The 27,639-nt window shown below is 42.9% G+C and overlaps 1 protein-coding gene across 1 annotated transcript; it reads right to left on the minus strand.

Annotated features, from left to right (window-relative positions):
- Window positions 1–8,365: 8,365 nt before the first annotated feature.
- LOC311033494 (neuronal acetylcholine receptor subunit alpha-3-like) lies at window positions 8,366–25,550 on the minus strand. Its single transcript, XM_084041008.1, has 7 exons — window positions 25,396–25,550; window positions 14,598–14,737; window positions 14,416–14,460; window positions 13,581–13,690; window positions 12,519–12,726; window positions 11,274–12,365; window positions 8,366–8,925 (listed from the first exon to the last, which is right to left on the minus strand). Exons 1-7 carry the CDS (start codon window positions 25,448–25,450, stop codon window positions 8,800–8,802), a joined length of 1,776 nt encoding a protein of 591 aa, XP_083897134.1. The 5' UTR covers window positions 25,451–25,550; the 3' UTR covers window positions 8,366–8,799.
- Window positions 25,551–27,639: the final 2,089 nt, after the last annotated feature.

The following is a 27,639-nucleotide window of genomic DNA, read 5'->3' on the forward strand; positions in this document are numbered from 1 at the left end:
CAAATTGCTTTAAATGATCTCTTGACTAAAAGGTTATCATTCAGATGTTTCAGATATTCCATTCTGATTGGATTTAATTGCCTTCCAAAGTTTGTTGCCGGGGCCTATTGGACAATATTGAAAAATCGGTTTGAGTTTCAATGGAAAGCTCAAAGTCCATGGTATAATTTTTGCTAATGCTATTACTGTACTAAATGCTGCCTCAAGTGCTTTAAGTTTCCCCAATGAACTTATAGATTTAACTTTTAGATTTGAAGTTTGGCAAAGGATCTGAAAATGTCTACTGATGGTAAACTCCCATAGAGCAAAACGGTTGGAAAGACTTACTGTAAGACCAGTAAACAAAGACTAAGAGCAAATTGTGGCTCAAAGAATATTATCAGAAAAGCGGAAAGGAAGCAGCAAGGTGGTAGGAGAAGAAAGAGAGAGTAAGTATAGCCTAATTCATAGCTACTGCACTGTACAAATATAGATTAGGCTTAAGAAGGATTAAGAGCAAATGGCCACTCAGCATCAGGACTGTGCCCTGCAATGGACAGAGGACTTTGGGGTCAGAGGTCAACTGTGGGTGAGTGAAGTAGTAGAAAAACTGCTGGGATGGCATTTGGGAGATAATATCACTTTGCAAACTTAAAGACCCACATACACATGCACACACACACACACACACACACACACACACACACACACACACACACACACACACACACACACACACACACACACACACACACACACACACACACACACACACACACAGGTGCACACAGACACACATACAAATAATTGTAATCCTATTACAATCGCATGTCTTTCTTCACATGGCACTTGTGTTTTGTGCTCATTTTTGTGTCATTCACTGGCTACCTTGCAGATGCTGAGAGACAGAATGTTAATGGAGTCTGGTTTGCTTGCTCATGTTTTGAAACATTACGTTTTCTTATCTAATCACCCTTATCTAATCTTCAGCTGAAACACATGTTCATAGATGTGTCTGTGTGTGTTTGTGTGTGTGTGTGTGTGTGTGTGTGGGGGGGGGGGCTGTTGACAAAGTGTGTATTAAATCTGTTGCCCCAAACATCAAAACATGCTGTCATCAGATAAGAATCAGCTGTATTGTCTGCCTGTGGGTTTGAATGCAGGTGTGTGGGCACATGCACCTGTGCATGTAAATTACAGTGTGCCTGGTTGTGTGTACGTGTGTGTGTCCTCAAAAGTGTGATCATCAAAGTGTAAAGGCTGTAATGTCTTTTTAAAATGTTTTAGACCAGTATTGAAACTGTGGGACATGTCAGTGAAATAATAAGAAATATTAACATTTTATGAAAGCAAAAACAAGGGATCAGGTGAAAAAAATAAGATTAAAGATGAATTATGCAAAGAATGCAACTGCGAGTGTATTATCTTTAGACAGTATGCATTTAGTTGGATAATGCTGAAACTCTAGTTAGTGATGTTTGCGCTTTAACCCAATGACAATTAAAATGCTCCTTGCCGTAAGCACCTTCTGTTGTTTCACTAAAATGCTCTCTTTTAGAGAAAAAAAAAAGTCTCAGACAATGTTTGTCCATCCTCTCATTAATATTCAGCAGTGAGTAAATTTAGAACCTGCTCTTTGTGAGCATTTGTGTGTATGCAATTTTGGTTGTGCAATTGTGTGTGTGTGTGTGTGTGTGTGTGTGTGTGTGTGTGTGTGTGTGTGTGTGTGTGTGTGTGTGTGTGTGTGTGTGTGTGTGTGTGTGTGTGTGTGTGTGTGTGTGTGTGTGTGTGTGTGTGTGTGTGTGTGTGTGTGTGTGTGTGTGTGTGAGAGAGAGAGAGAGCACGCCTGCTTGCACTCACGAATCAGAAATGTATGTCTGTGCATGTGATTGTCTACTCAGTGACTTATGTACATGAGTGTGTGTGTGTGTGTGTGTGTGTGTGTGTGTGTGTGTGTGTGCATCCATGTATGTGTGGGTGTGTTCGTGTGTGCATGTGTCTTCACAAGGCTCACATTGGAATGAATTATTTAACGGAGAGTCTCCTTCACTTAGCCATGGTCGACTAACCCCAGGCACATACCGTTCTGCTCCTGCCAGCATGGGAGACCATACCGTAACTCACCATCCTACCATCTACCCTCCTACCCTCTGCCAACTGCCAACCCCTCCCTGCGCTGCCCAGCTTACTGCACATGTCCCATGTCTGCTCCCAGGACCATCGGTGTAAACATTCTCAACCACATTCTCCCTAGTGTCCCTATGCTGGTGAACGGTCTGCAAAATAGCAGAGCGCGCCACATTGCGACGAGGGAAAAAGTAGGGGGCTTTGTATAACCCCTGGGAGACCCTTGTTAAGACAGTATACGGTTTAAGTGGTTAACTGAGAGTGTGGAAATTGGTCAATTTTTACACACTGTCTGAGTTAAATAAACTATTAGGATTTCCGGGTCCACTCAGCTAGCCCTGAAAGCAGATAGACCGGTCCAGAAAGCAGTGAGGGAGAGAGAGGGAAGGCTTCCAGAGAGGTAAAGTAAGGGAGGAAGAGGGAACGTGGGAGGGAGTTAAAAGAAGAAAGAGGATCGTTGGGCGGAGGGACAGACGTCAGGAAATGGAGGTTGAAATGGAGAAATCAGATTAAAGAGGAGGCTTAGAGGAGGAGAGGGAGGATGTGAAGCTCTGCGTTGAGCAGAATCACGTCAGACTCCCCAAGTTGGTAAAATCACAGAATAGGATCTTATGAAAGGATTAAATATATGAGGCCCCTAAAAGGATCATCTCTCCTCCCTGTGTGTGTGTGTGTGTGTGTGTGTGTGTGTGTGTGTGTGTGTGTGTGTGTGTGTGTGTGTGTGTGTGTGTGTGTGTGTGTGTGTGTGTGTGTGTGTGTGTGTGTGTGTGTGTGTGTGAAAGAATGAGTAAGTGTACACACAGAGTTGGCGACAAGTCCTCTCTGCTATCCAGGAGCTGGATTTGAGTTGTCAGCGTCACCAGTGAAGAATCATGTAAAATATTCATCCATGTGCATAACTTAATAATGTATTATCCCTCCACTTAGCATGTTGTGCTGTGCTCTGTCCCAAGCCTCACGTCAAGTCATCACCACTGAGCACATCAGGCATAATCATTAAAGAAAGATTCACAGGACTGAATTGCTGACGTCGGTCTTATTTATTTTACTTTTTATTTAATTTTACGTACAGAGAAGTGCTCACCAAATAGACAGGTAGTTACAGTACATAAATTGCAGGCAAACAAATGTTTCAACATTAACCTTGGCATCCCTATTTTGGGCAGAACTTTGAACATCTTCCAAAACATAAAAAAAAAAACATGACAGGCTGTAGTAAGCAAAGCAGCTGCAGCTACTGTAATACAATTAAAGGATAACTTCACCCATTTTCAATAATTCAAAAAAGTTTTATTTAAATTTAATTTAGCAAATATAGCTCACAACACATCACAATGCTGGGCATGGTAACTGGAAAGTTAGCACACTGGACCAAAAGCCATTGTTCTTGCATTAATAAAAAGTTTTAAACCTTGTTTGAAATGACAACCGATGTGGCAACTTATAATGAGAATTAGTGAGGACCAATTATATGAATAAGGTTGAAAATTGGTGAAGTGCTCCTTTGGGTGGTTTAGGTTTATGTGAGCCCAGAGCCATGGATGTGCCAATGTGCAAACATGGACAGTAGTATTTTCAGTATTTTCAATGCACATTGACACACATAAATCTAACACATTCGCTGCAGCTGTGCTGCTTACATCACGGTGTACTACAAGGTCAGTCTAATGCTGTCTACCATGATTTTACCTCGCTGTAATTAACCTGAACTTTAAAACAATTTATAACAGCCTAATATCAGCAAATGTATCCCCTTCAGGGTTTTGTTTGTGTGTTTGTTTTGTTTTGTTTTTATAAATTGAACCCCGTCATCCATCTCTTCTCTCTTATCCCTGTTACCGACCCCCCTCCCCCTCCCTCACTCATGGGTTCATTCAGTTGCAGTCAAGCAGTGATGTGGGCCTGTCAAGCAGCACTGCTGTGGAGGATGCTTTTCTGCGTGGCTTGCTGCTACCACAGCTGCATCTCCATATTTATAACTTGACTCTAGCCATAATCCCCGTGTAGCAAGATCCACTGTAGCGAATAGACATATGGACACACATGAACATATGCATGCACATCTCTCTCTCTCTCTCTCTCTCTCTCTCTCTCTCTCTCTCTCTCTCTCTCTCTCTCTCTCTCTCTCTGACTCTGTACTGTCTTGTTCTCTCTTTTCCGCTTAGTCTGCCTCTTGCTCCATCTCCATCTCTCTCTCTCTCTCTCTCTCTCTCTCTCTCTCTCTCTCGCTCTGTTTCTCAGGTTCTTCTTCCCCAGGTGACACACACACACACACACACACACACACACACACACACACACACACACACACACACACACACACACACACACACACACACACACACACACACACACACACACACACACACACACACACACACACACACTACACACTCACCCGCCATCCTCCAAGTTTCATATCCTCTCATACACACACACACACACACACACACAGACAGACACACACACACAGTAAACACACATGTTTGTATTACTTCTGAGGACAAACACATTTTAGGCAATTAGCAGCTCAGTGGCCTTGTGGTCACAGTGTCTGCCCTGAGATTTGGAGATCAGGGTTCAATCTCTGGACGGCTCATACCACAGATCATAAAAATTAGACCCCATGAACCCAATGCCTCCCTGCTTGGCACTCAGCAAGAGTTGGATTGGGATATAAGTCCCTGTCATGTCCAGGGTATGTACTACATCATGGCTGGCGGATGTACTTGTACTAGTACATCAAGCCACATCACGCTACAGAAACGGGAGATAGGCTCCTGCCCAATGGGCCCCATGCATGGCTCGGGAACCATTGGGTCCCATGGCTATTTACTTACTTACTTAAAAGCTACAACATGAGTGGTCAACTCCACTGGTGCAGAGGCACCGTTGAAGTGTTACTGAACACGCTCATTGACGTCATCACACGTGCATCCGTGTGTGGGAGTGACAAGCAAGAAAAATATATGATGGCAATTATTCTTTTTTTTCACCATTACAAGCAGGAATTGTGTGGAGAGAGAAGGGGAGTGGAAATGGTGAAACTAAAACATATTGATTGATTGACGCGTCACTGTATCATTAGAGTGCTGAAAAGGGTTTTGCTTTTGTGGCTGTCTGGTGTCAGTTTGTATCTTCATGTCACTGGCTTCCGTTGAAAATAGCTTGTATCTTGTCGCTTTGTCGCTACAAGGGTGAACGCAGCATAACCCTAAAGCCTCAGTTATACATAGTTTATGGTCGCCGGTGTCGCTCAAAACGCATCACAGAGCGAGCTTGTAGATGTGCTATTTTCGGTGCATGACATCGACGAGCAACTACAGTTGTTAAGTATAAATCAGGCATAACTCCAACCCTAATCCCTAACCTAAACACCATTTCTCTTCGGAGGACCTATTCTCACATTTCTCCAATTATACTATAATTGTGGGGAAATTTATAATTGCAAGTATAGTGCAAACCCACCACGCGCGTGTTCACACACACACACACACACACACACACACACACACACACACACACACACACACACACACACACACACACACACACACACACACACACACACACAGCTTAACTGTGAAATGTAGAGTTGTAAGGAGCCACAGGGTGGGCCAATTCAAAGCCAGGCTCGGACTCCAATCTGACTGGGGGGGAAGATGCATGTTATGCCTGCACTGCACAGAAAGTTGTGTGTGTGTGTGTGTGTGTGTGTGTGTGTGTGTGTGTGTGTGTGTGTGTGTGTGTGTGTGTGTGTGTGTGTGTGTGTGTGTGTGTGTGTGTGTGTGCGCGCGTGCGTGCGTTTGGAGCACATTCACACTAAACGGTGACCTTTGGTGGAGGGAGAGAATGAGATATGAGTAAAAAAAGAAGAAGAAAGCTTCAAAGAAAAGGCTTTGACTGGGGCTTTCGCCTTGGAAAAGAGTCTATCTATGAGAACTCATAGGGGTGACTCTGACCAAGGGCACCTGTGTGTGTGTGTGTGTGTGTGTGTGTGTGTGTGTGTGTGTGTGTGTGTGTGTGTGTGTGTGTGTGTGTGTGTGTGTGTGTGTGTGTGTGTGTGTGTGTGTGTGTGTGTGTGTGTGTGTGTGTGTGTGTGTGTGTGTGTGCGTGTGTGTGTGTGAGAGATAGTGTACTGTATGTCATGGAGTGTGTGTGTGTGTGTGTGTGTGTGTGTGTGTGTGTGTGTGTGTGTGTGTGTGTGTGTGTGTGTGTGTGTGTGTTTTCACTCACACAGTATCTGAAGTCAACCTCAAAACAATGTATTTTCTATGTCATTGTCATTTCCACACCCCATAATTCATTTATTTCAATTCACTCAAACGTATGTATGTGTCGGCGACGGCGTGCATGCTCATGAAAAATGTCTGTCTGTGCCGACATGTGCATGTCATTCGGGAATGTGCAAGTGGAAGTGCAAAAGCGTGTGTCACACTGAGACACACTCGCACATCTCGTTCTGTCCAACCTACTATAGAATGAGTCATATACGTATTTCAGGATCCATTCCAGACCCTCCGGTGGTTCCTGGACAGCTGGGGTTAACTCCCCAGGTAGGCAGCCCCCCCCCCCCCTTCTCACTCCTCCGTTGCCTCTTTATTATCATCTTCCATTTCCCATCCTTTTCTCTGTCCTTTGGACCAGGTTGCTGAGCACACGTTAAAAAACATGTTTTGAGTACATGCACCGACCCGGAATCCTAAATATTAGCAGTAGGCAGCCTTTGTCCAGTGCTCAGGGGCCTGCTGCAGCCCTGGCTTTGGTCAAGGACAATGGCAGAAGTATGTTCTTAACAGGCAAGTCTTTTTGGTGCGGGGGGAAACTGGAGCACCCCAAGGACGACTCAAGGTTCAGTGCCTTACTCAAGGGCTAATCGACTGCAGGCACTACTAGAGGATGGGAAAATGAGAGTTATTTATCTCCTACCCAAATTCTCCTCATCTTGGTTTTGGACAATAATCACACTTACCCCTAAGATCTCTTTCCCCCCAATATTGCATATTAATGCATTCATTATTTCTTACTTCTTCTCTTTCACTTACTCCTCTCTTCTCCTCTCTATCCTTTTTATCTTACCATCTTTCTCCATCCTCCCTGGGGGATTGACCGCAATGATGATTCTGTACTTTATATAATAGCGCTGTTTAAGACACTCTTGTCCTCGCCTGACATTAGCCTCATCACTAGAGCTGACAAACCATGTGGAATGCGATCACACACACACGCACGCACGCACACACGTGCGAGCGCACACATGCACACACACAGGGGAAGTGCTTTACCCCCTGAAGCTGAAACAGGGTGAGTTACCATGCAAGACAGGGCCCCTCTGTATACTGCCGCATAATAATTTGATTTTCAGAATATGGCAATACAACAGTTGTAGTGCTATAAAAGTTATTATTCAAAATTATTATAAGAAATTCAGACCGATGACAAACAGTAGGAAGAACGCAATGACTTACAGTAGGAAGAACTTTATTGTTCACTCATTGAAAGATTGATCATGTTGACCTTTTTACAAGCTAATCCACACTGTGCAATTCAAAGAGTGTCTGTACAATAATGTATGTTTGAACTGAAGTTGTGAACTAATGTGAGATGCATGATGGTGTCATTATGTGTCCTCAAAGTATGGATGTCTACAGTATATATGGACCGTACAGCCAATGTCCTGCTCAATAGCCATGCACAACTGATTTTAACACAAGTATTACGTAACACAGAGGTGACAGTCACAGAAGTACTCTGAAGTGATTGTAAACAGTTATGACAGCTGTCAAAAAAAATGCGAATGATCACAATCTTTTGAACAGCTCGATCTTCCCCAAATATGAATGTCATTTGTAAATGAGGTAACAATACATTAACCTCAGAGACGCACAGGCAAATATCAGTAGTCACAGCCAAAAGGTTTTTTTATTGTGTACTGGGTTTCTCAAAAGCATCTCGTGGACAAAACTGCCCTTTTTCACAGGCTTATGACGACGAAGAGCTTTTGTGAATCTCAGCGATGGTTTGTGTCTTATTCTTCTGCACTGACTGATGCAAACCCCATTTACCCATTAACTGAATAGCACTGTTGTACATTGATGACTAAGGACAACTCTGACAGAGCGGAGTAAAGAGAACACAAAGATAGAACATACAAGATAGAGTCTCAAGTAAAGTCTGAAGCATAAGCTGACCCGTAAGGTCCAATCGGTTCCAGTTAAATTAACACTGGGATTTTACTGTGTAGCTTACTGTAGAGAGGAGACAGAGATAAGTAATGCATTTCTCGTGGGGCCACTGACAGATGATGACAAGGCGTGAGGGCCGATGGTAGAGCCCAAAATAGGAGTGGAAGTGGTGGTGGGGGTGGTTGTCCATGTGAAAATGCAGCCAGACGTGCATTCCCCATCGCAGCACATGAAGGAGAGCGAGAAGGTCAGACAGAAAGAGAGATGGATAGGGCTGTCACAATTATTGCATAATCGCCTAATCACAATTATTTGAGATAATCACATTTTTATTTACCGGTATACGTTTCAATGTTCAATGCCAAAAACACAGCTAAATCGTTAATCGCAATTATCGGTGTGACAATTAATCCTCAAGTGAAATGTGATGATCGTGACAGCCCTAGAGATGGAGAGGCAGAAAAAGCTACACAGAGAGGGGTTTTGGAGCAGCAGCTTCCAGAACTCTTCATTTAAAAAAGCCAATCAGCGGCTGGAGGAAAAGTCCAACAGTTCCCAGCACACACACTGTGACAAAAACCCACAGGAAGATCCGGTCAATCACCATGGCAACATACTTCCAGTCGTCCTCCACCTGAGAACAGACAAAGAAGAGTGGGGACAGAAAGAGGAGAACAAAGTGGGACAAAAGGAGGAGAGAGGAGACAAAAGTTTAGGAGAGGAACAGAGAACACAAGAAGATAGCATTTAAAGGGCAATGACACTTTGGTTGATTGTGTAGTTAGAACCAAATATTGGTGAAATATCTTGCTCCGTTTCTCTGTTGATTAGAAATTGATCATTCAAGTCTTCTCATTGACTTACATTGCATTGTCAAGCAGGTCTCAAAGTCATTCTTTTAGCACATAAACAAACGCAAACAAAGCTGATTCTGCCACATAACACTTTTTTTTTTAAAGCATTTTTATTTTATTTTTCAAGAAAGAATGTGAACTTTATGTTAATTTAGCTATTTGTATTAAGGAAGAAGACCCAGACTGGAGCCACAAATCCAGAACCAGATCTTCAAACAGCAGAAAAATAAATGCCGTACTGGGATTTGGGATGTTATATTGTCCAAATCTGCTTTGTTTGCATTCATTTATGTGTTAAAAAAGCAAATTTGAGAGCTGTTTCACTGCACAATGTAAGTCAATGAGGAGACAATTTTTGGAATATCAATTTCGTAGCAACTGAGCAAGATATCTCCAATATTTGGAGTTACATCATGGCAAGGTAACAACACAACCGAAACATCTACCAAAGTGTCATTGTCCTTTAAGATATGAATCAGGCCAGATACATTTTTATAAAGATAAATAAATATATACACCTCCCTCTCTAAAAGAGACATGACTGTTGCTTAATGACATCTGAGTGAGCTGCATGGGTTGTAGTAATGACGCAAGCCATCACATTCACTCCAGATCACTCAAGCCACTCACTCACACACTGAGGATGAGTGGCTTCAAGGAAATATGCTAAACAGGGATATACTGTATGCGTGCGTGCGTGTGTGTGCGGGCGGGCGGGCATGCGTGCGTGCGTGTATAAGTGTGCAACAAAGCAAGTAGGCCAGAGGTAAAGACACATGAGAGGATATGAAACTTGGACGAGGGCGTGTGTGTGTGTGTGTGTGTGTGTGTGTGTGTGTGTGTGTGTGTGTGTGTGTGTGTGTGTGTGTGTGTGTGTGTGTGTGTGTGTGTGTGTGTGTGTGTGTGTGTGTGTGTGTGTGTGTGTGTGTGTGTGTGTGTGTGTGTGTGTGTGTGTGTGTGTGTGGATTGCAAGCAGTCAGCTGTGGCCTATTGGATCAAGGAGCGAACTTAACCGCACAACAGCATTGTCTGTATAAGGGAGAAAGTATAGCTATTCTGTATGCATCATTGAAACGTCAAGGCCTTCCAAAGGAAAGACGGAGCAGCAACCACAAACATATCAGGCTGATCCAGAGAGCCAGAGAGGCTCTCCCTCTCCCATAAACAAGCAGCTTTACCTCCCCATTATAGCTCCCATTTAAAGAGCTTTAACGCCATTTAGATCCAAGGGAGGTAGAAACACAGACTCACACATGCACACATCCTGCAGAGTTAACTGTGAGAATAGAAAACCTACACAGTCAAATCCAGTGTGATTGTGTGTAGGTTTGTGCATGTTGCTATGCATTAGTGTGTGTGTGTGTGTGTGTGTGTGTGTGTGTGTGTGTGTGTGTGTGTGTGTGTGTGTGTGTGTGTGTGTGTGTGTGTGTGTGTGTGTGTGTGTGTGTGTGTGTGTGTGTGTGTGTGTGTGTGTGCGCGCGTGTGCGTGTGCGTGTGTGCGTGTGTGTGTGTGTTTGGATGGAGTTTGTTGTGGCATTTCAGGACTGCTTGGCCAAGCACATTGGGTAATATCATTTCTCCGAAGTGCAATAACTGCTACTATCATATAAACCACAATAGGGGCCACAAGAGTGAGGATGAAAGGTCCTCTTATCTCTCCAGTTCTTACTGCAGGATATAATCTTAGACCACACTTCCAAAACCATGGCTCATTATATACAGTAGGCTGGGAATGAGACATTTCCTATCAAGTCATAAGCTAAGCAACCCATGTCCTGAATACATGTCTGACCAGAGTACACAGTATAAGTAAGTAGCCTTGGGAACCAAAGGATACCAATTCATGTGGCCCATAGGGCAGGAGCCTATCTCCTGTTTCTATAGCATGAGGTGGCTTTATGTATGCTTTAAGTACAGTACATACCCCAGGCATGATGTACTGTACAAGTACACCCCCTGGACATTACTCTAGGCTGTCACGTCACAGGTACCTACCCCAGTTAGTTGCTATTTATTTGATGAAATATTCCACGTTCACTAAATAATTTTTCATCAAAGAGGCAATAGCTGTTTCGTGGCACATGGGGAAAAGTAACAAAACAACTTATGTTTGTGTGTGTTAATGTACCTCTTTGGCTTTGTTGCGTGTCCTCATGTTCTCAGCGATGTACTTGACACTCTCGATGGCTTGCTTGATCTCTGGGGAAACCACAGAGAAGGCCACCACAGCGTTGACTGGCGACGGGGTATTGAGGGTCCTTGGAGGCTTTGGCACCTCTGACTCTTGGGGGCCCTGGGGGACTTGGGGGGCCTGCTTGGATGGAGGGGGAACCACAGGTGGAGGGACGGGGATCGGCACTTCCTTCCCCCTGTAAGCATACCTCCTGTCGCGCTTCAGCCCTCGGTTCACCTCCTTGCTCCGCTCCCTGTTCGCCTCCCCGTGCTCCACGCAGTTCATGGAGCCCCCGGCCAAGGTGGCGCCCCCTCCCCCGGCTCCACTGTCCAGCTGTGTGCATCCTAAACCTCCCACAAAACCTCCCACGCCCACACCTCCTCCTCCTCCTCCCCCCAGGCTGTTTTTCCTCTTCCTGCTCCCGCCACTGTTCCTTCCTCCTCCTCCACCACCTCCACTTCCACCTACACCTACACCTACACCTACACCTACACCTACACCTACACCTCCCATCCCTCCACTGATGCTCCCGGAGGAGGAGCAGCCCTGGTCGATGGGCCGCCTCATCAGCATCACCCGGGGCAGTATCCCAAGGAATACAGACCGGACCCAGTCCGGCATGGTGTGGGACATGGGCGTGCGATAGTGGACGTTCAGCACGAAGATGGTGATGACGATGCTGAGGGTGACGAAGATCATGGTGAAGAGGAGGTACTCGCCGATGAGGGGAATGACGAGCGACGTGGAGGGGATGGTCTCGGTGATGACCAGCAGGAACACGGTGAGGGAGAGCAGGACGGAGATGCACAGCGTGACCTTCTCCCCGCAGTCAGAGGGCAGGTAGAAGACTAGCACCGTGAGGAAGGAGATGAGGAGGCAGGGGATGATGAGGTTGATGGTGTAGAAGAGGGGCAGGCGGCGGATGTAGAAGGAGTAGGTGATGTCCGGGTAGATCTCCTCGCAGCAGTTGTACTTGATGTCATGCTTGTAGCCCGGGGCGTCGATGATCTCCCACTCACCGCTCTCCCAGAAGTCTTTAAGGTTCACCTGGTAGGGAGAACGTGCCAGTGTAAGCTACTGTTCATTGCCTGCTTTGGTGTAGAACCTATATTTGAGCACTGGATGTTGACTGTACTGATAGTATTGTATGACTTCAGTGCTCGATATTCACATCCTTTTGACTATAAATGTTTCACTGACCTTTGAGCCGATGAGTACTAAGTCGATCTTGGCCTTGTCGTAGGTCCAGGAGCCAAACTTCATGGAGCAATTCTGGTAGTCAAAGGGGAAATAGGTGATATCCATGGGGCAGGAGGACTTGAAGATGGCTGGAGGAACCCAAGTGATGGTGCCATCAAATTTCAGCAGAGCTTTGGTCTTGTCTGCCACCAGGAAATCACCTACAGCACTGGCAGGGGATATTTTGAAGCAGATTTCAGTTGTCACATAACAGGTCAAAACAATGATGTTACATTATGCATCTGAAAGTGTGAAATAAAGAGGTCCAGTGAGGACATAGACTATGTTTAGACTGGTAGTCATTGCATCACCATGCTGATTGCTAGCTGTACTGTAGAGCCAGTGATTTGTCAGTAATCAGCAGGGCATGCTAGTATGGGAATAACTGCTGATGATGTCTCTCGTTAGTTCAGCTGCAGCCAACATAGGAAAAGTTTTCTGAACTGTCTCAAATGGACTTTAGGTCACTGGTAACTCAAGTCGTGTTTGAAACTTGGTTTGTGGTTGTTCTTAATGATTATCTAAACCCCAAAGCCAAAGCTGTGTGAAACCTGACATCTAATGGTGAAAAGCAGAGTACTGATCTGGTCATCTTTATTGGCAGCTAAAAATAGTGACATCACCCAGCGCCAAAACAAGCCAACCAGTTCGGTACCAAATTTTCACCACTATAGAGGTTCGGACCGCTATGCAGCCCTCACATCTAGAGTTCACTCATTGCCAATCTGACCAATATGCCCATATATGGAGATCTCTGATCATCAGTAAATGTCCATATATGGGCATGACCCCTTTTGTGCCCATATATGGAGCTGACTGATTTATTTGCGCCTGATGCCATGACGACACATTGATGTTAGACAGCACACTCCATATTTGGGCGTAGCTCCTTATATGGTTATGGCTGAGTCATAGTGACCGCCCGCCGGTCCTCCCTTAAGCCAATTTTAATATAGGATTAGAAGTCAGGCTTCGCACAGAATTGGGGTTTAGTTACTCTTTACGTTAAAATACGTTACATACTTATTGTACAAGACAATGTCAGGCCTCCAAATCTTGTTGGAAGGAACTCGGATGAATTCGATCCCATCGTAGTCGACAGGAGCCCATTTCAGCTTGTAGTCATTCCAGATCTAAAACACAGTGTAACAGAGAGGACCTCTGTTACTGATGTTTGGCACTTTATAGCAGTTTGCACAGTTGTATTTTGCACATGATTTTATTATTGAATGATTATCATGAGGGGCACGTGCAATGTGAAATGTATGAGTGCAAGAGAGAGGGTAATGCTAAGTCATGATTGAAAAGCTTAACATGTACCAAGTGGTTCTGTGGCCAGTGTAATTGGGCTGGGGACCAAGTCAGAATGGCAGAGGGGGGCTGTGATATATATTTGTAGTTGCTAAGGATATTGTGGTTGTGTAATGGTGTAGTAGTGTGAAGAATTTATATCTATTTGTTGTTCATTGTAGTTTTAATATAATTGATGTGGGTTATGTATTTATTGTATGGTTATTTATGTATATATGCTAGAAAACACCCTTTGACATGGTGCAGTCCAAGCTCATTTGCTCAGCTGGCTATAAAAGGCTGCCAGTTGCCATCGGTGGAGAGTTGTGAGTGAAGAGACAAACACCACCATGCCAAGGGTGCTGTACAGTTTATCCATGTATGTCATTGGTGATGAATAAATACACCTTCGGGTTAAACCCTACTCCAGGCCTCTGTACTGCTTCCAGCCGCAAGTCGGGCATTCTCACACACAGATAAACTGACATGTAACCATGATCCTTACATCACAGCTGTCTGTGAAGCATTATCATGTCAGCAAGACCACACAGGAAGGATCTCTACTCACATGTCTCAACCACAAATTAGTCTCCATGATCTGATTCACCTCATCCTGAAAGAACAGAGAGCAAATTAGACAGTTATTGAGGGCCTTATGAATGAATGGATGGATGAACTGGTGGATGGACGGATGGATGGATGGATTTTTACTTTTACTTTGCAGTTTTACACATGGTAATTTAGCCTCACCACTTTGACCAGTTGAGACATGGAGACCTCAAACTCCACTGTGACAGGATCAGATACATTCTCCACTGGTCGTATAAACTGGTTGTACCTGCGAAATAACCTCCGGAATAGCCTGTCCTCACCTTTGGATGAGTGACAGTCTGGTGACAGTGAAAAAGAGAGAGACATGGATGGCAAGAGAGAGAGAGAGTCCGAAAAGAGAGTGTTAGACAGACAAGCAAACAGACACGATACCAGTGTTTCCCAAACCTTTTCAGCTCAAGACCCCAAATGATACATTTGGTGTCTCCCCGGGACCCGAACTTAATAAGACATAGTATGAATTAATCACTTAAAGGGATATTTCACTTTCAAAAAAACTTTGGGTCATTTTATCATCTACTCAGGCTTTTGTGAGCCCCCCAGACAGTTTTTAAGTTGCTTGATTCACTATTTAGATATTTTATATTTGTTTTATCAGACACGCCCCCTTCCTATACAAACCCATTATAACTTCAAACTACATTTTTAACATGTTAGATTAATCAAAAACACCCGTCCTTGGTTCTGGTGACTCACCCTGCCCTCCTAGTAGATGATAAAATGACCCAAAGTTTTTTTGAAAGTGAAATATCCCTTTAAGCCCTATGTAACAATGAAAATAGCTTGGCTGTAGTGCTGTAGTGCTGTAGTGCGTGGAATTCTGTTAAAAGAATACAGTTTCTGAAATTGTTTTGAAACATTTCGATATTAACACCAAGATACACAGGAAAAAATGAGATCATAATCTTTCACAAAGCCAGCATGTAGATGATGTATAGATTAGCTTCCACTCCTTCCTGTTGTGCGTGACTCAGTTTCTACCACCACCAGAAAAAGCCATACCCCCCTTTCACACACGCAGCCACACACTTTGTATTAATGGTTTAATCAATGTCTCTTTTCTCCGCATGCAGAAAAAGAGAGCCGCGGGAGACGGAAATGGGGTGTGAAAGGCGTCAAACATTTCAGCTGCCTGTTTACAGGAGTGAGGAAAAGTGAAAGCTTGAAAGCTTTTAGCAAATCTCCAAGCACAAGACACTTACAGCTAGAGAAGAATGTGGTGGCCTTAGCATGCGTGTGTGTGTGTGTGTGTGTGTGTGTGTGTGTGTGTGTGTGTGTGTGTGTGTGTGTGTGTGTGTGTGTGTGTGTGTGTGTGTGTGTGTGTGTGTGTGTGTGTGTGTGTGTGTGTGTGTGTGTGTGTGTGCGCGTGCGCGCGCGCATGCGTGCGTGTGATCATTTTATGGAAGGCTGCCACTAGCAAGTCTGGTGCTACGGATGACAACAGAGCCATGCCTATCCAAGCAGAAAATGTTTCATTCACTTGGGACAGCACGCCGAGACAAACACACTCACACACACACACAGAAACAACTGAAAAACATTCAGTATTGCAGTATTTTCCTTCTCTTTATCTTAGTCTCTCCATCTCCTTCCCTTTGTCTCTTACTATTTCCCTCTCCTCACACTGACTCTTTATTTCATACTTCATCTCATTTAATTTGCTTAAGGTTAATTTATACGCATTGACCTTTCAACAATTGTATGACGTCAAGGGTCGTGTGACAAAGGACAATGTTCGACAAACCTTTTCAACAAGTGTCGCTCGACTTTTTTTTTTTTGTCTTGTCTCTCAGGCTTGTCAGCTTGTCCTTTCTCTTCTCTTTCCCCTGTTTCTTCTGTGTGAAGTGAAGTGAACACAGCCTCCCAAAGGACAAAGCCTGAGTTTGAAAACTCCAGAGCCTAGATATTGTAGCTTTTGTTGTCCCTGTCTCAACGAGACTCTACACTGACGTCAGTATAAAAGCACAGTGAAAATCTGCCAGCTTGTTGGTTTCATATAATGTAGATATTTGAATGTTAAATTCGCCACAGTGGATAAGTCAACACAGCTAGAAGAATTAGGATTAGCTGACTTTGTGATGTGACGCATTGTTAGCTCAGCTGTAAGATCTGTATGCTGACAAGCAACACTGTCGTACTGCGGAGTATGAATTTGGGTTTAGGGTAGTGTTTCTCAGTGGTTGGTGTTTCTTCTTATCTATAATTTCATGCCAGTTTAGTTTAGCTTTATTCGAGTGCAGACTTTCATCATTGCATAGACTTTCATAATCTAAAACTGCCGTCAAGTGAGGTGCGGGTTGTGAATCCATGGCTGTTGCTGTATAGTTGTGTTTCTATTGTCGTAATTATGGTAAATTAGAGCAGTATTCAGAGAGTCTTCAGAGTTCTGATGACTTGGAGGAATCTACTAGTGCTGTGAGTGTCAACTATTTCCACAACAGTGCCGTTGATAAGTGGGGTGTGCACCCTAGGGCCTAGGGTATCATGTTTATTTTATGTATTTATTTTCGTATTTTAACAGTGTTTGAAATAAAACAATCAATCAATCAAACCATCTCCTCGGTTTTCCACATGGCCAGTTGCTCCACCTCCTCTCTGTACTGTGTATCCTCACCATTCGTGACTATAGACCCACCACCGTCGTGTCGTCAGCTAATTTAATGATATGATTGGAGCTGGACCTGGCAGAACAGTCAACAAGGTCAACAGGAGTGGACTGAGCACGCAACCCTCCTATCCTTGTTTGCATGTTGAGACCCAGTGTGCTCAGTTTCCCTATCAGCTGAGCACACTGGGTCTCAACACGCCATGTAACATTTAGCAGATCTACAATCTCAACGAGTAGATCGTCAAAGCAAGGGGCCAATGATATAGTCTTGGGGGACCCCGGTCAATGGCGTATATAGGGTTCAAGTGGTTAACAGCTCATTCCTGAGCCTAAGTAAGGTATAATAGAGAAGCATGCTGATGCTTTTTTCGTCCTCACCTATATTACTTTGAAGGGGACAAACACAGATCATGTGACACTGGCAGGCCACAAAGTGAAAAAAGGGAGAGAAAAGAAACCCCCAAAAATCCAATCACCTGCACAATCAGTAATGGCAGTTACATAATCACAACATCTGGCATACACGTGCATGTACTGTAGGCAGATTAAACTACGAGTAAAAAGTGTCTTTACAGCAGCTAACAAAAAACTTTCCAGAGGTTTCCCGAGGTCGTTGTCTGAAGTTGAGAGTGAGACTTTAGGCTTAAATTAATTTAAAAGTCCTTACTCTTGGGACCTCTGCTGTAATTTCAGCTTTCTGCAACCTGCCTTACAAACTGGCCACCGTTCCCTGATTCAATGCAGTCACAGAACCTCACTTAAGCCTCTAATTGGGTGAGGGGAAACAAGGGCAATTATAATCAGTCAATTAATTGGACCTTTTGTTCACTGTGTGCGTGTGTGTGTGTGTGTGTGTGTGTGTGTGTGTGTGTGTGTGTGTGTGTGTGTGTGTGTGTGTGTGTGTGTGTGTGTGTGTGTGTGTGTGTGTGTGTGTGTGTGTGTGTGTGTGTGTGTGTGTGTGTGTGTGTGTGTGCGTGCGTGCGTGCGTGCGTGTGTGTGTGGGGTAATCCAAGAACACATGTTTTGATGTGCCAGCAGTCATTCCCCAAACTCCTTTTCTTCTTTCTGAAGATCTTAAGAGTACTTAATTTAAAGGAAGTTAATTATAACCTTTGCCCTTTCACCTTTGCTAAGTCTATGGGGTTGCAGCCTGTCATCTTCTATGAGAGAATTTACTTTGTGTGCCTCTGAGGCACATAGAATACTTCGGCCTTTCTTTAAAGAACTTTAAAAATCTGTCCTCATCTCTGACATTCTAAAGCGACAGTGATTTTGACTTAGCAAAAAACTAGTGAAGTCTGTCTCTATCCCTGGTGTTTATTGGAGCCTAAAGCTCCAGAGAGCCTTGTGGCCCCACACCAGGGGGGCCTTTGATCAAGCTTTGATGTGATGGGCCTGGAGGCTTGGCAAACGCATGTCAGACACTCAAGGAGCTATACAGTAATTACCCTCCAATGATAAATTGCTGGCTTAGTGTGTGTGTTTCTTTTGTGTGTATGTGCGTGTGTGTGTATGTGTGTCTGTGTGTGTGCGTGCGTGCGTGCGTGCGTGCGTAAGTGTGTGCGTGCCTGTTTGTATATGTGCATATGTGAAAGAGAGATAGAGACTGAGGTAGAGGAGAGGAGATAGGAGACAGAGAAATAAAGAAATAATGAAGAGTGAGATACTGTAGCATGTCTTTGCTCTCCAGGCTTTTGATAGTCAGAGCTGAGTGATTCATCAGAGGATTAATTGTGAGGAGAACATGTGTGTGACCATCCGATTAAGTATAGGGTGGTTGTGTAAATATTGTACAATGTGTGGTAGTGTGTGTATGTTCATGCATGTTTTTTGCCTGTGGTTCCGTGTGAGGGTGTGTATGTTTATTTTTAGAGGTCTTCATGGGTCCACCCAAACCCCAAAACCCAAGACCCTACTTGAGACCAGAGCGGATCCATGTCTAAAATCTTGACTTGTCTCAATGTACAGGTTGGGTCTATTATGATTGCCGTGAGTCAAATCCAAAATTGGACCATATGGACCTGTGTAGACACAATCAACTTTTTATTTTATTTTTGTTCATATTAAATTCTTTAATATTTGGTTTTAAAATATTTAACCTAGACCTACCAGTAATTTGTGTTGGAATAACATTTTAAAAACCATTATGTCTGTTCTTGCATATTGGATGACATATGGCGAACACTGATGCTGAGTCAGTGGAGTGGAATGATGAAAACACTGCTACACTTTCCTGATAGGATTTCTGCAAATTTTGGACATTGAAATAAGATTGGCTTTCTGTCAAATTTTATGGCATTAGTGATCCAAGAAAAAGGCACATTTATGAGGTAGGCAACATCCGGTAATTGAATATTTAACATTTAATACAATGTAATATTGTTTTATGAAGCCTTGCTGAAAATATAATGATTTAATGTAATTATTTCTATGAACAAGATATGCATTGTAGCTCATTTGCTACAGAGACTATTTCGAATGCCCCAAGAATTTCAGGTCTGGTCGGATCAGGCCTAGACCCGTTCAGACATGGGTCTGATTGCCCTCCAGGCCGTTTCAGAGGACTCTGTTTAAAAAAACAAATATTTATCCTTATCCGGATCAGGTAGCAAAGCTACTGGTCCATTTCGGAACGGGTTGTAATAGGTCACCCGATCTACTATGAATCACCCCATTCAATGGAAAGGGATTACGGTACTGTAGGTTTTCAGAATGCCTGGCATAGGTGTGTCCACAAGGTTTCACATTTAATATGAACATTTTGATAAAACCAAATACATTGTTGGCAAGGTCATGATCAGGAGAGTAACATCTTATCAGTCTGAAGATTACACTGCTTTGATATATTGATTTCTGAACCTTGACCCTGTGCATCTTTGAAGGTTTATCAGAGGCTACAGGACCAGCTGTTAAAGAGAGCTCTTGACCTCAGCTGTCATATAGGTATATATCACCTTTGGGCACCAACTGGGGATGCAAATACAGTATGTGCGTCAAATATGGAAAAAAGCTACTACTAAATGGTTACGTTTTCCCACCCCCTAAAACCCCCTGGGATACCCGCAGTATACTGCAAACTTCTAATTATGGGGAATATATCAATGTACATATATCTAAAAATTGCAATTCCCATTGGCGACGCGCCATATGACTTGTTACGAAGTATACAAATCAGCCAGCACATTGTAGTTGTTCGACAAGAGGCTCTAACAATCTGCTAGGAGTGGTTGCCAGGTTTGCTACCCATCTTTTTTCCACACAGTACTTGACCACTCTGCTTCTACTAGTTCAACAACCGCACTGCTACTATATTCTAATAGCTGAGCTATACGTAAAAAAAACAGGAGCAAGATCTGTCAACCTGGTGAACTGTGTATGTGATGAACAAACAATACGGGCCCGGCTACATCAGTCCTTGCCATACGCGGGCCCTCGGTTGGATGACCTCGGGCAACAACGAATGCCTGGGTGATCTATATCCAGTTCTAGTTTTCAATATCAGAGAGATTGTTTGTACTGGCCACTGCAGAGCTAACAAAGCATTGTATAAGATGACATGCAAGACAGATGAGAGAAAAAAGGAAGCAGAAAATAATGTGTTGCACACTCCACCTCCATATGTATTTTTCTATATTTGATAATAATGTTTTGACCGTCCGGCCATCTTCAAGATCACAGAATGGCTACTATGGCTAACCCTGCAGTACTAATGAAAGATAGCACATGCAAGATGGGGGACTGGCATTGAATGCTAAGATTGTATGATTTTGAAGACTGTTCCTAATTTTAACTCGTTAAGGCTGAGCTGATCTATCACTACAGCATTGCACTTAGTAAAAGCCTTGGTTCAAATGGAGAAGAGGAAAAGACTGTAAAGGCAAGGGGGATAATAGCCATCAGCGTCTGCTTTGTGCGTGGTGTCAGGGGTATAATAGCCATCAAAGTCTGCTGTTAGCATGCTGTCAGGTAGCAAGAGACAGCGTAAGGGGGACAACGTCATGATTATGCAAACACCAAAGCATTGTCTATTGACCAGCTTAGGAAAATGAGAGCCCTGCCTGAAGGGTTAATGAGAATATGAGGGTGTAAGCGGAAGGGAGAGGATGGATAAGAGATGGATAGATCATTAAATGTCTTCATATCACTAGTGATGCTCCGATCGATCAGCCACCGATTTAAATCGGCCAATTTTCACTACAAATGACTCGATTGGCCCATGCCAAATTAACCAATAATTCCCTTTGTATTGTTTTTATTGTTGTAGTTATGTACTGTTGAACATACTGTAGACATACTGTATGTCCATTGTGAAGCTACTTTCTTTAATTACTCTACTTTTATTTTTAAGTACCATGCAGCTGCAGCATTTTCAATTGTGTGCAGCAGAGGACAGCGTCAGCTGGTAAAGCAGAATGCAGCTCAATTAAAGACATAAGGCGTTAGGCAGCTTTACTCTTTATAGAGGTTAAGGCACAATGCAGCTTAACACATGAAACCAAACCAGGTAGGAACTAGTCTATTCAGACCAGCAACAAGAACATACAACTCATATAAACTCTGTTTATCCTGTATGCATGCTATATGAGTTCTCTCTCCTGAATGGATGAAATGTATATACCAACCTGAAGATGTATATTCTGTTCACTATAGAGCTGGGGAGACAGGGAGACCCCTGTTACTGCACAATCACTTTACAGCTGATGATTACTATGGGAATATAGAGCTATTAACACTTTTTTTATTACACCACCTTTAAGCCCAAAATGTGTGCTTTTTTTTGCCCGTCCAAAATAGGCCCCAAAATCGGGACACATTGGCGCACACCGATGTTGACAAAAAGTCAAATATTGGCTCTTGGCTGATATATTGGCCAGACTGATATCGGTCGAGCTCTAGTCATATAAACTTGGTCTCAATGTGCCACCTGCCTTGGTTGGTTTCTTTTTCTATTTGTTCTTAAATCATTTTTTTGCTTTGTTTTACAGTGTACAGAGTAAAGAAGCTGAGGACAGAGAGGGTGAACAACAGCCCAACCCAGTCTCTGGCCCAAATCAAACAGGGGACATGCCGTTATGTGGTCGACACTTTATCCAGTCTCCAGCATGCCTCTGCACAGACAACAGATGCAAACCATCAGAACATCTCGATTTAGGCACAGTACATCCTCAAAACTCTGCCATCCAGCTGCTCTCGGTTCGACTAAAAATACCCCAATCCCAAGGAATGCAGGATCAGCGATTCCTCTGTAATAAGGACAGATCGTCCAGCCCTGGATGGTAGGAGACAATACCTTCTATAGCCCACTAATCGGTCCCCACCGGAAGAGTGTGTGTGTATGGCTGTGCGTGTTGTTATCTGGATACACAGCCCTGTTCAGCATCATACAAAAGCCCACACACTCTGTAAGGGATTCAGAAATGGAGAGGTGGAGGTGAGCGAACAGATGCAGGTGGAAAAACAGTGCCTAATTTCGAGTATTCTATTGTTGCAGCCAAGTTAAATATCACTGTATATTACAATACCTTGATAAAATTGAAAACTGAGGAAATTACTCTCTCTCTCTCTCTCTCTCTCTCTCTCTCTCTCTCTCCCTCTCCCTCTCCCTCTCCCTCTCCCTCTCCCTCTCTCTCTCTCTCTCTCTCTCTCTATGGGGCCCAAATCCGGTCCAGGTAGGTCATCCTCTTACAACACCATTTCCTCATCTCCCTTTGATAAGTTTAACTCGAGGGCAACACAACAAAGCAGTTGACTGAGGCAAATCGTTTTATCTAAAAAGCATGACTGACAGTGACAGGGCGGGTGGGGGAAAGATGGTTGTAGAAGCAGATATTGTACTGTATGCAGATATTGTACTTGTTTGTATTCTTTCCAAGAACCTACAGTTAGAAATGTAGTATGGCTGGGACCCCATCTGAGAATGTATTCAAGTATAGTCACCGTACTGCTGGTACCGAGCCAGCAGTAGATATATGAAACTTTGGATCAAAACATAATAAAGTTATGAAAAGTGCTGTGCTTGGTGCACACATGAGTCTTGAGGCCTTAACATGAAACAAACACAATATCAAATAGGGAAAATGAATAGTGCTGAGTCTTGAAAACAGTGAACAAGCGAGAAACACAGACCACAGAACAAAGTAGACTAGAGCATAGAACAGATATCTAAAACAACGGTTCCAAACTTTTCAAGCTGGGACCACCCAAAATAATCATATTTGAACTTATGGGACCCCCCCACCCCGAATTGTAGGCATTACATTTTGTTTGACTCGGTTCCACGGATAAATATTGTGACTCGCACTGTGAGGCGTTGTGAGCTTGTAGATCATCTATTTTCACAATGTTTGGCTCTTGCTTACATAATATTTGAGTATTTGGCCAATTTGGTATTAAAACGGTCTTAAAAGTCATTCAATTGTCGCTTTAGAAATGTGCAGATACCCTGTATACACAATACACTTACAGTATACTTTAAGTGTTGGTTTGTTTACTGTTGAGTGAGAAAACAATGTTGCACATTAAGCTAATCATCTGGGGACCCCCCAAAATAAATTGCGGACCCCCAGTTTGGGAACCAAAGATCTAAAGCACAAAGGCACTTTTCAGATTTCATTATCATTGAGTTTGTATGTTGCTCATGGCAGCCAAAAGTTTTGTTATGGCTATATGTGTATAGCATTGGTAACTTAACCACTATAACCCAGACCTCATAACCTAATTGCTTTGAACATCTGGAGTCATTCGCCCATGATTGAATCAGCACTGACAGTAAACGAGTATATATAGCCTAATGTAAAGGGCTTCTGGGGAAAACCATGCCTACAGTATGTCACACACATCGGGATCATCATAATCTGACACATCGTGCCAGGGGCACTGTATGTCTGATCATAATGAAGCCGGTTCCTCACACTCCACAGCATCCAACCGTGTTGTCTGTTCGCACGTGAAAACATCTCGGACTCGTTTAAATAATTCAAAACATCCAGGTCAGATTGGGCTCTCTCCCTGTTCGAGGCTCCCTCTTTGAGACTATCCTCAAATAATAATGACATCATAAAATAGCGTAGAGGAAATATTATATCTGTATAATGAAGTGATAATACAATTATTATGATTACCTCCATCAACGGTAGATTGGCAATAGCAATGATATGCAAAGTTGTGTTTCCTGGGGTTGGAGAGCAAAATGAAAATGGCACAAGTGCGCAGTGCGCACAAACAGAGAGAGAGAGAGAGAGGGAAAAAAAGCGTAATTTTCAGTTTGAAAGATAAAGTTATTTAAATGTGAATTTCATCCCAATAAGTGTCAAGTGTATCAGAACTGCCTTTAGTTCTATCTTCTAGCCCATTGGTTCTCAAAGTGGGGTCCGGGGACCCAGAGGTCCTTGGGGGGGTCCCCAGCAAAACTAGTTAATATGGCGTCACAATCATTTTAACCACTTTAACCATATTATTCTTTGACTTTGGCGATTCAAAAATAGCAGATATACTATTGTAGATCCGCTATTTTTGAAAAGTCCTGACACAAACATATTTTTTGAGACAGGGGGTCCGCAACCAAAAAACAACAACATAATTTTGGGGGCCTTGACATGAAAAAGTTTTGAGAACCACTGCCCATCGCATTCACTCTGACACTCGAATTGTGCGCTCCTTAACTCCGCGGTACACTCCCTACAAGCGCGCCGCACGGTATCTTATTATTTATACCCAGCTCTGGTCCATAGCGTTCTCCTTAACGCTATGTTACTTTCGAGCCGTTGCCCGCAGAGCCCCGGTAGCGTAGGCTGCGCAGCCTCTCGTCTGTAGTAAAAATAAAAAATACGCTTTCGCTACTCACTAAAACAAAGACGGGTTTAAGATGTTGAAAGCCTACTTTCCTTAGTGGAAACACTCGGAGCCCTCCACCTCACGTGTAAAATACACTTTTTGTCCAGCAAGGAAAATATTTCGCCGGAAGGAAAAACATTTGTCAATAGAAAAATTCCATTAACCAGATCTGTAGGGGGCGCAGTCGAGTAACTAAAACATTTTTCCATCAGGTGGAATATTTTCTTTTCTGGCCAAAAAGTGTCTGTTAGACGTGAGGTGGGGGGCTCCAAGTGTTCCCACTAACGAAAGTAGGCTTTCAACATCTGAAAGCCGTCTTTGTTTTGGTAAGTAGCGAAAGTGTTTTTTTTTTTTTACTAAAGACGAGAGGCTGCGCAGCCTGCGCTACCGCCGGTGTGCGAGCAACGGCTGAAAAGTACCATAGCGTTAAGGAGAACTCCTTCTACCGCTATGGACCATAGCTATATATCTTACCCATTGGATGTGGTCTCTTACCTTGCGCTGTGAGGAGGACCAGCAGGAGGATGCTGAGTTTACCGCCGAGAGTCATCGATACATCGGCACTTGGCGATTGCTCCTTGTTGATAAAAAATGATGAGCGATGAGTTAAGGCTTAATTACTGGACCACGTCTCACTGTCGAGGCTGAAATTTCAGCGGAACATTTTTTTGCTGCGCCCTCGATGGTGGAAAGGTTGGAGTCGGTTGGACAACTTGAACATGTCCCGCCCCCAGAAGCCAAACCAGTGGTGCAAAAAGTACTCGAATTCTTTACTTAAGTAAACGTATCAATACTGCAATGTAGAAATAATTAGTCCGGAATTTTCCTTGAGTTAAAGTATTGGCACCCCAAATGTACTTAAAAAGTACCAAAAGTAAAACGTACTAGTTATGCAGAATGTCCCATTTCACATAATCATTTGAAAATAGCAGATCTCTACAAGCTCACAATGCATTGTAGTAGATTATAGATCGGCTATTTTCAAATGGCCAAAATGTATATAGGGCTGAAGTGGTTAATGTATGTTTTATAATAATAGTCAAAATCTACAAAGTAACTAACTAAAGTTTTGAAATACTTAAAGTGGAGTAAAAGTTCAATATTTGCCTGTAGTGGAGTAAAAGTAAAAGTACTGAAAATTGGAAATACTCCAGTAAAGTAAAAAAAATACCTCAAAATTGTACTTACAGTAGGCTACTTGAGTAAATGTAGGCTGCTTAGTTACTTTACACCATGCTGCTTATGAGGGGTAAAGTCACTGTCACAGTCTGTCTTTTCCCTTGTAGTGAACTTTTTAAACCTGTCTACCTTGTCATTGAATAAAGTTATATCTGTGGAAAGTTTATAATAATCTAAATTAAAGCGAATACCCTAATCCTTATGTTACTCATGTGTCTACTACACACACTGGGGTATTAATATGTATTAATTATTAATGCACAATTTAGCCTACATTACAATTTATATGGCTCCCTTCTTCTACTATTTTTACATGTGCATGCAATAAGAGCACATATGCTAGTTGTACTGCTGAGCTGTAAATGACCTATTTAGTCACTTAATTGATTTTGTATGCATAACAATGATCAGGCGGCTTAGTATTAGCTGCTCTATTAAAGTGTTGAAGGCTGTAGAATCTGCTCTCTTCAGCATATACAGTTGGCTATTAATGCGTAGTCCTATCTCGAACAGTATGAAAATGCACTGTGTACAGTGCTCGCAGCTTTAGTTAATTACATCCTCATCTCAGCTAAATGAGTTTTATGTTCCCAAATTAATTTCAAATGTCTAAATGGAGACAGCTTTTGTGCAGTGTATTGTACATTACACATTCACTTTTTCTGATATGTCAGATATACATTTTATTTTGTCCCAATGGAATCAATGTAAAGTAGCTGAGTTGCTGCTCTATGCTTTGCAGTTTATTTTTTTCCTCAAATATTATTCAAATTCATCTTGTGTAAAAAAAATAAAATAAGTCCAACTATGAGTTTACACTCTGTGATCATCTGTCTCATTATACAAAAAGACCAGAAATATGGCTTTAGTTGATTTAGGATTTGTTTAATATTAAAATATGATAGGCTATCATGCTAAGGTGTGTGAGTGTGCATGTATTTTTATATGCATACACTGTGTGTTTAAGCTCTCCAGCAGCCTTTGTTGTGTCTGAATCTCCTCTGACATGCATCCTTTTCCTAATCTGCTTAGTGCAGGCATGGACAGAATAGACTACTAAATCTGCTTTTATGAATCATGACTTTACACGTGTGCACTTAGATATTATTCCAAAGAGGGAATTGACAGTGAGAGAGTAAGTGTACGATGTGAGAGAGAAAGATCTGACCCCGCACTAAAATCTTGACCCCACACCCCTCCAGTGGCCACTGTCCTGTAATTATTTTTAAAATGTAGGCTATAGGCTACATCATTAAGCTAAGATAAACTTTCATAATGTTCAAAGTAGGCGGCACTCAGCTGTATACGGTATCATGTTACAACAATGGCATGCAGCACATCAAACAAAATATAGAACAAAAAGAATCAGCTTCAACTGTTGCAATGTGAGAGCAATACTGTACATGATGCAACACACACACCCACTACTTGAACATGCAGCACATAAACGGTTAAGCTGGGATCTTTAGGGGACTGAGGTTACAGGCAGGCTTGACTCCTCACTTTATATTAAGTGCAATTAGTTTTGTTCTTCAGCCAAAGACCTGCAAGGACACAACT

Source organism: Gymnoscopelus microlampas, assembly GCF_963454915.1.
Source record: "Gymnoscopelus microlampas genome assembly, chromosome: 18".
In the NCBI taxonomy this organism is placed as follows: domain Eukaryota; kingdom Metazoa; phylum Chordata; class Actinopteri; order Myctophiformes; family Myctophidae; genus Gymnoscopelus; species Gymnoscopelus microlampas.

What these genes read in the sequence shown, in the direction of transcription:
- LOC311033494 (XM_084041008.1), bottom strand. Translation starts at nt 25,450, where the DNA reads ATGACTCTCGGCGGTAAACTCAGCATCCTCCTGCTGGTCCTCCTCACA. An exon ending in GGTCCTCCTCACAGCGCAAG is followed by an intron (nt 14,738 to 25,395) that starts GTAAGAGACCAC and finishes CACTGTCACCAG; the next exon opens with ACTGTCACTCATCCAAAGGT. An exon ending in CACGCAACAAAGCCAAAGAG is followed by an intron (nt 8,926 to 11,273) that starts GTACATTAACAC and finishes GTCTGTTCTCAG; the next exon opens with GTGGAGGACGACTGGAAGTA.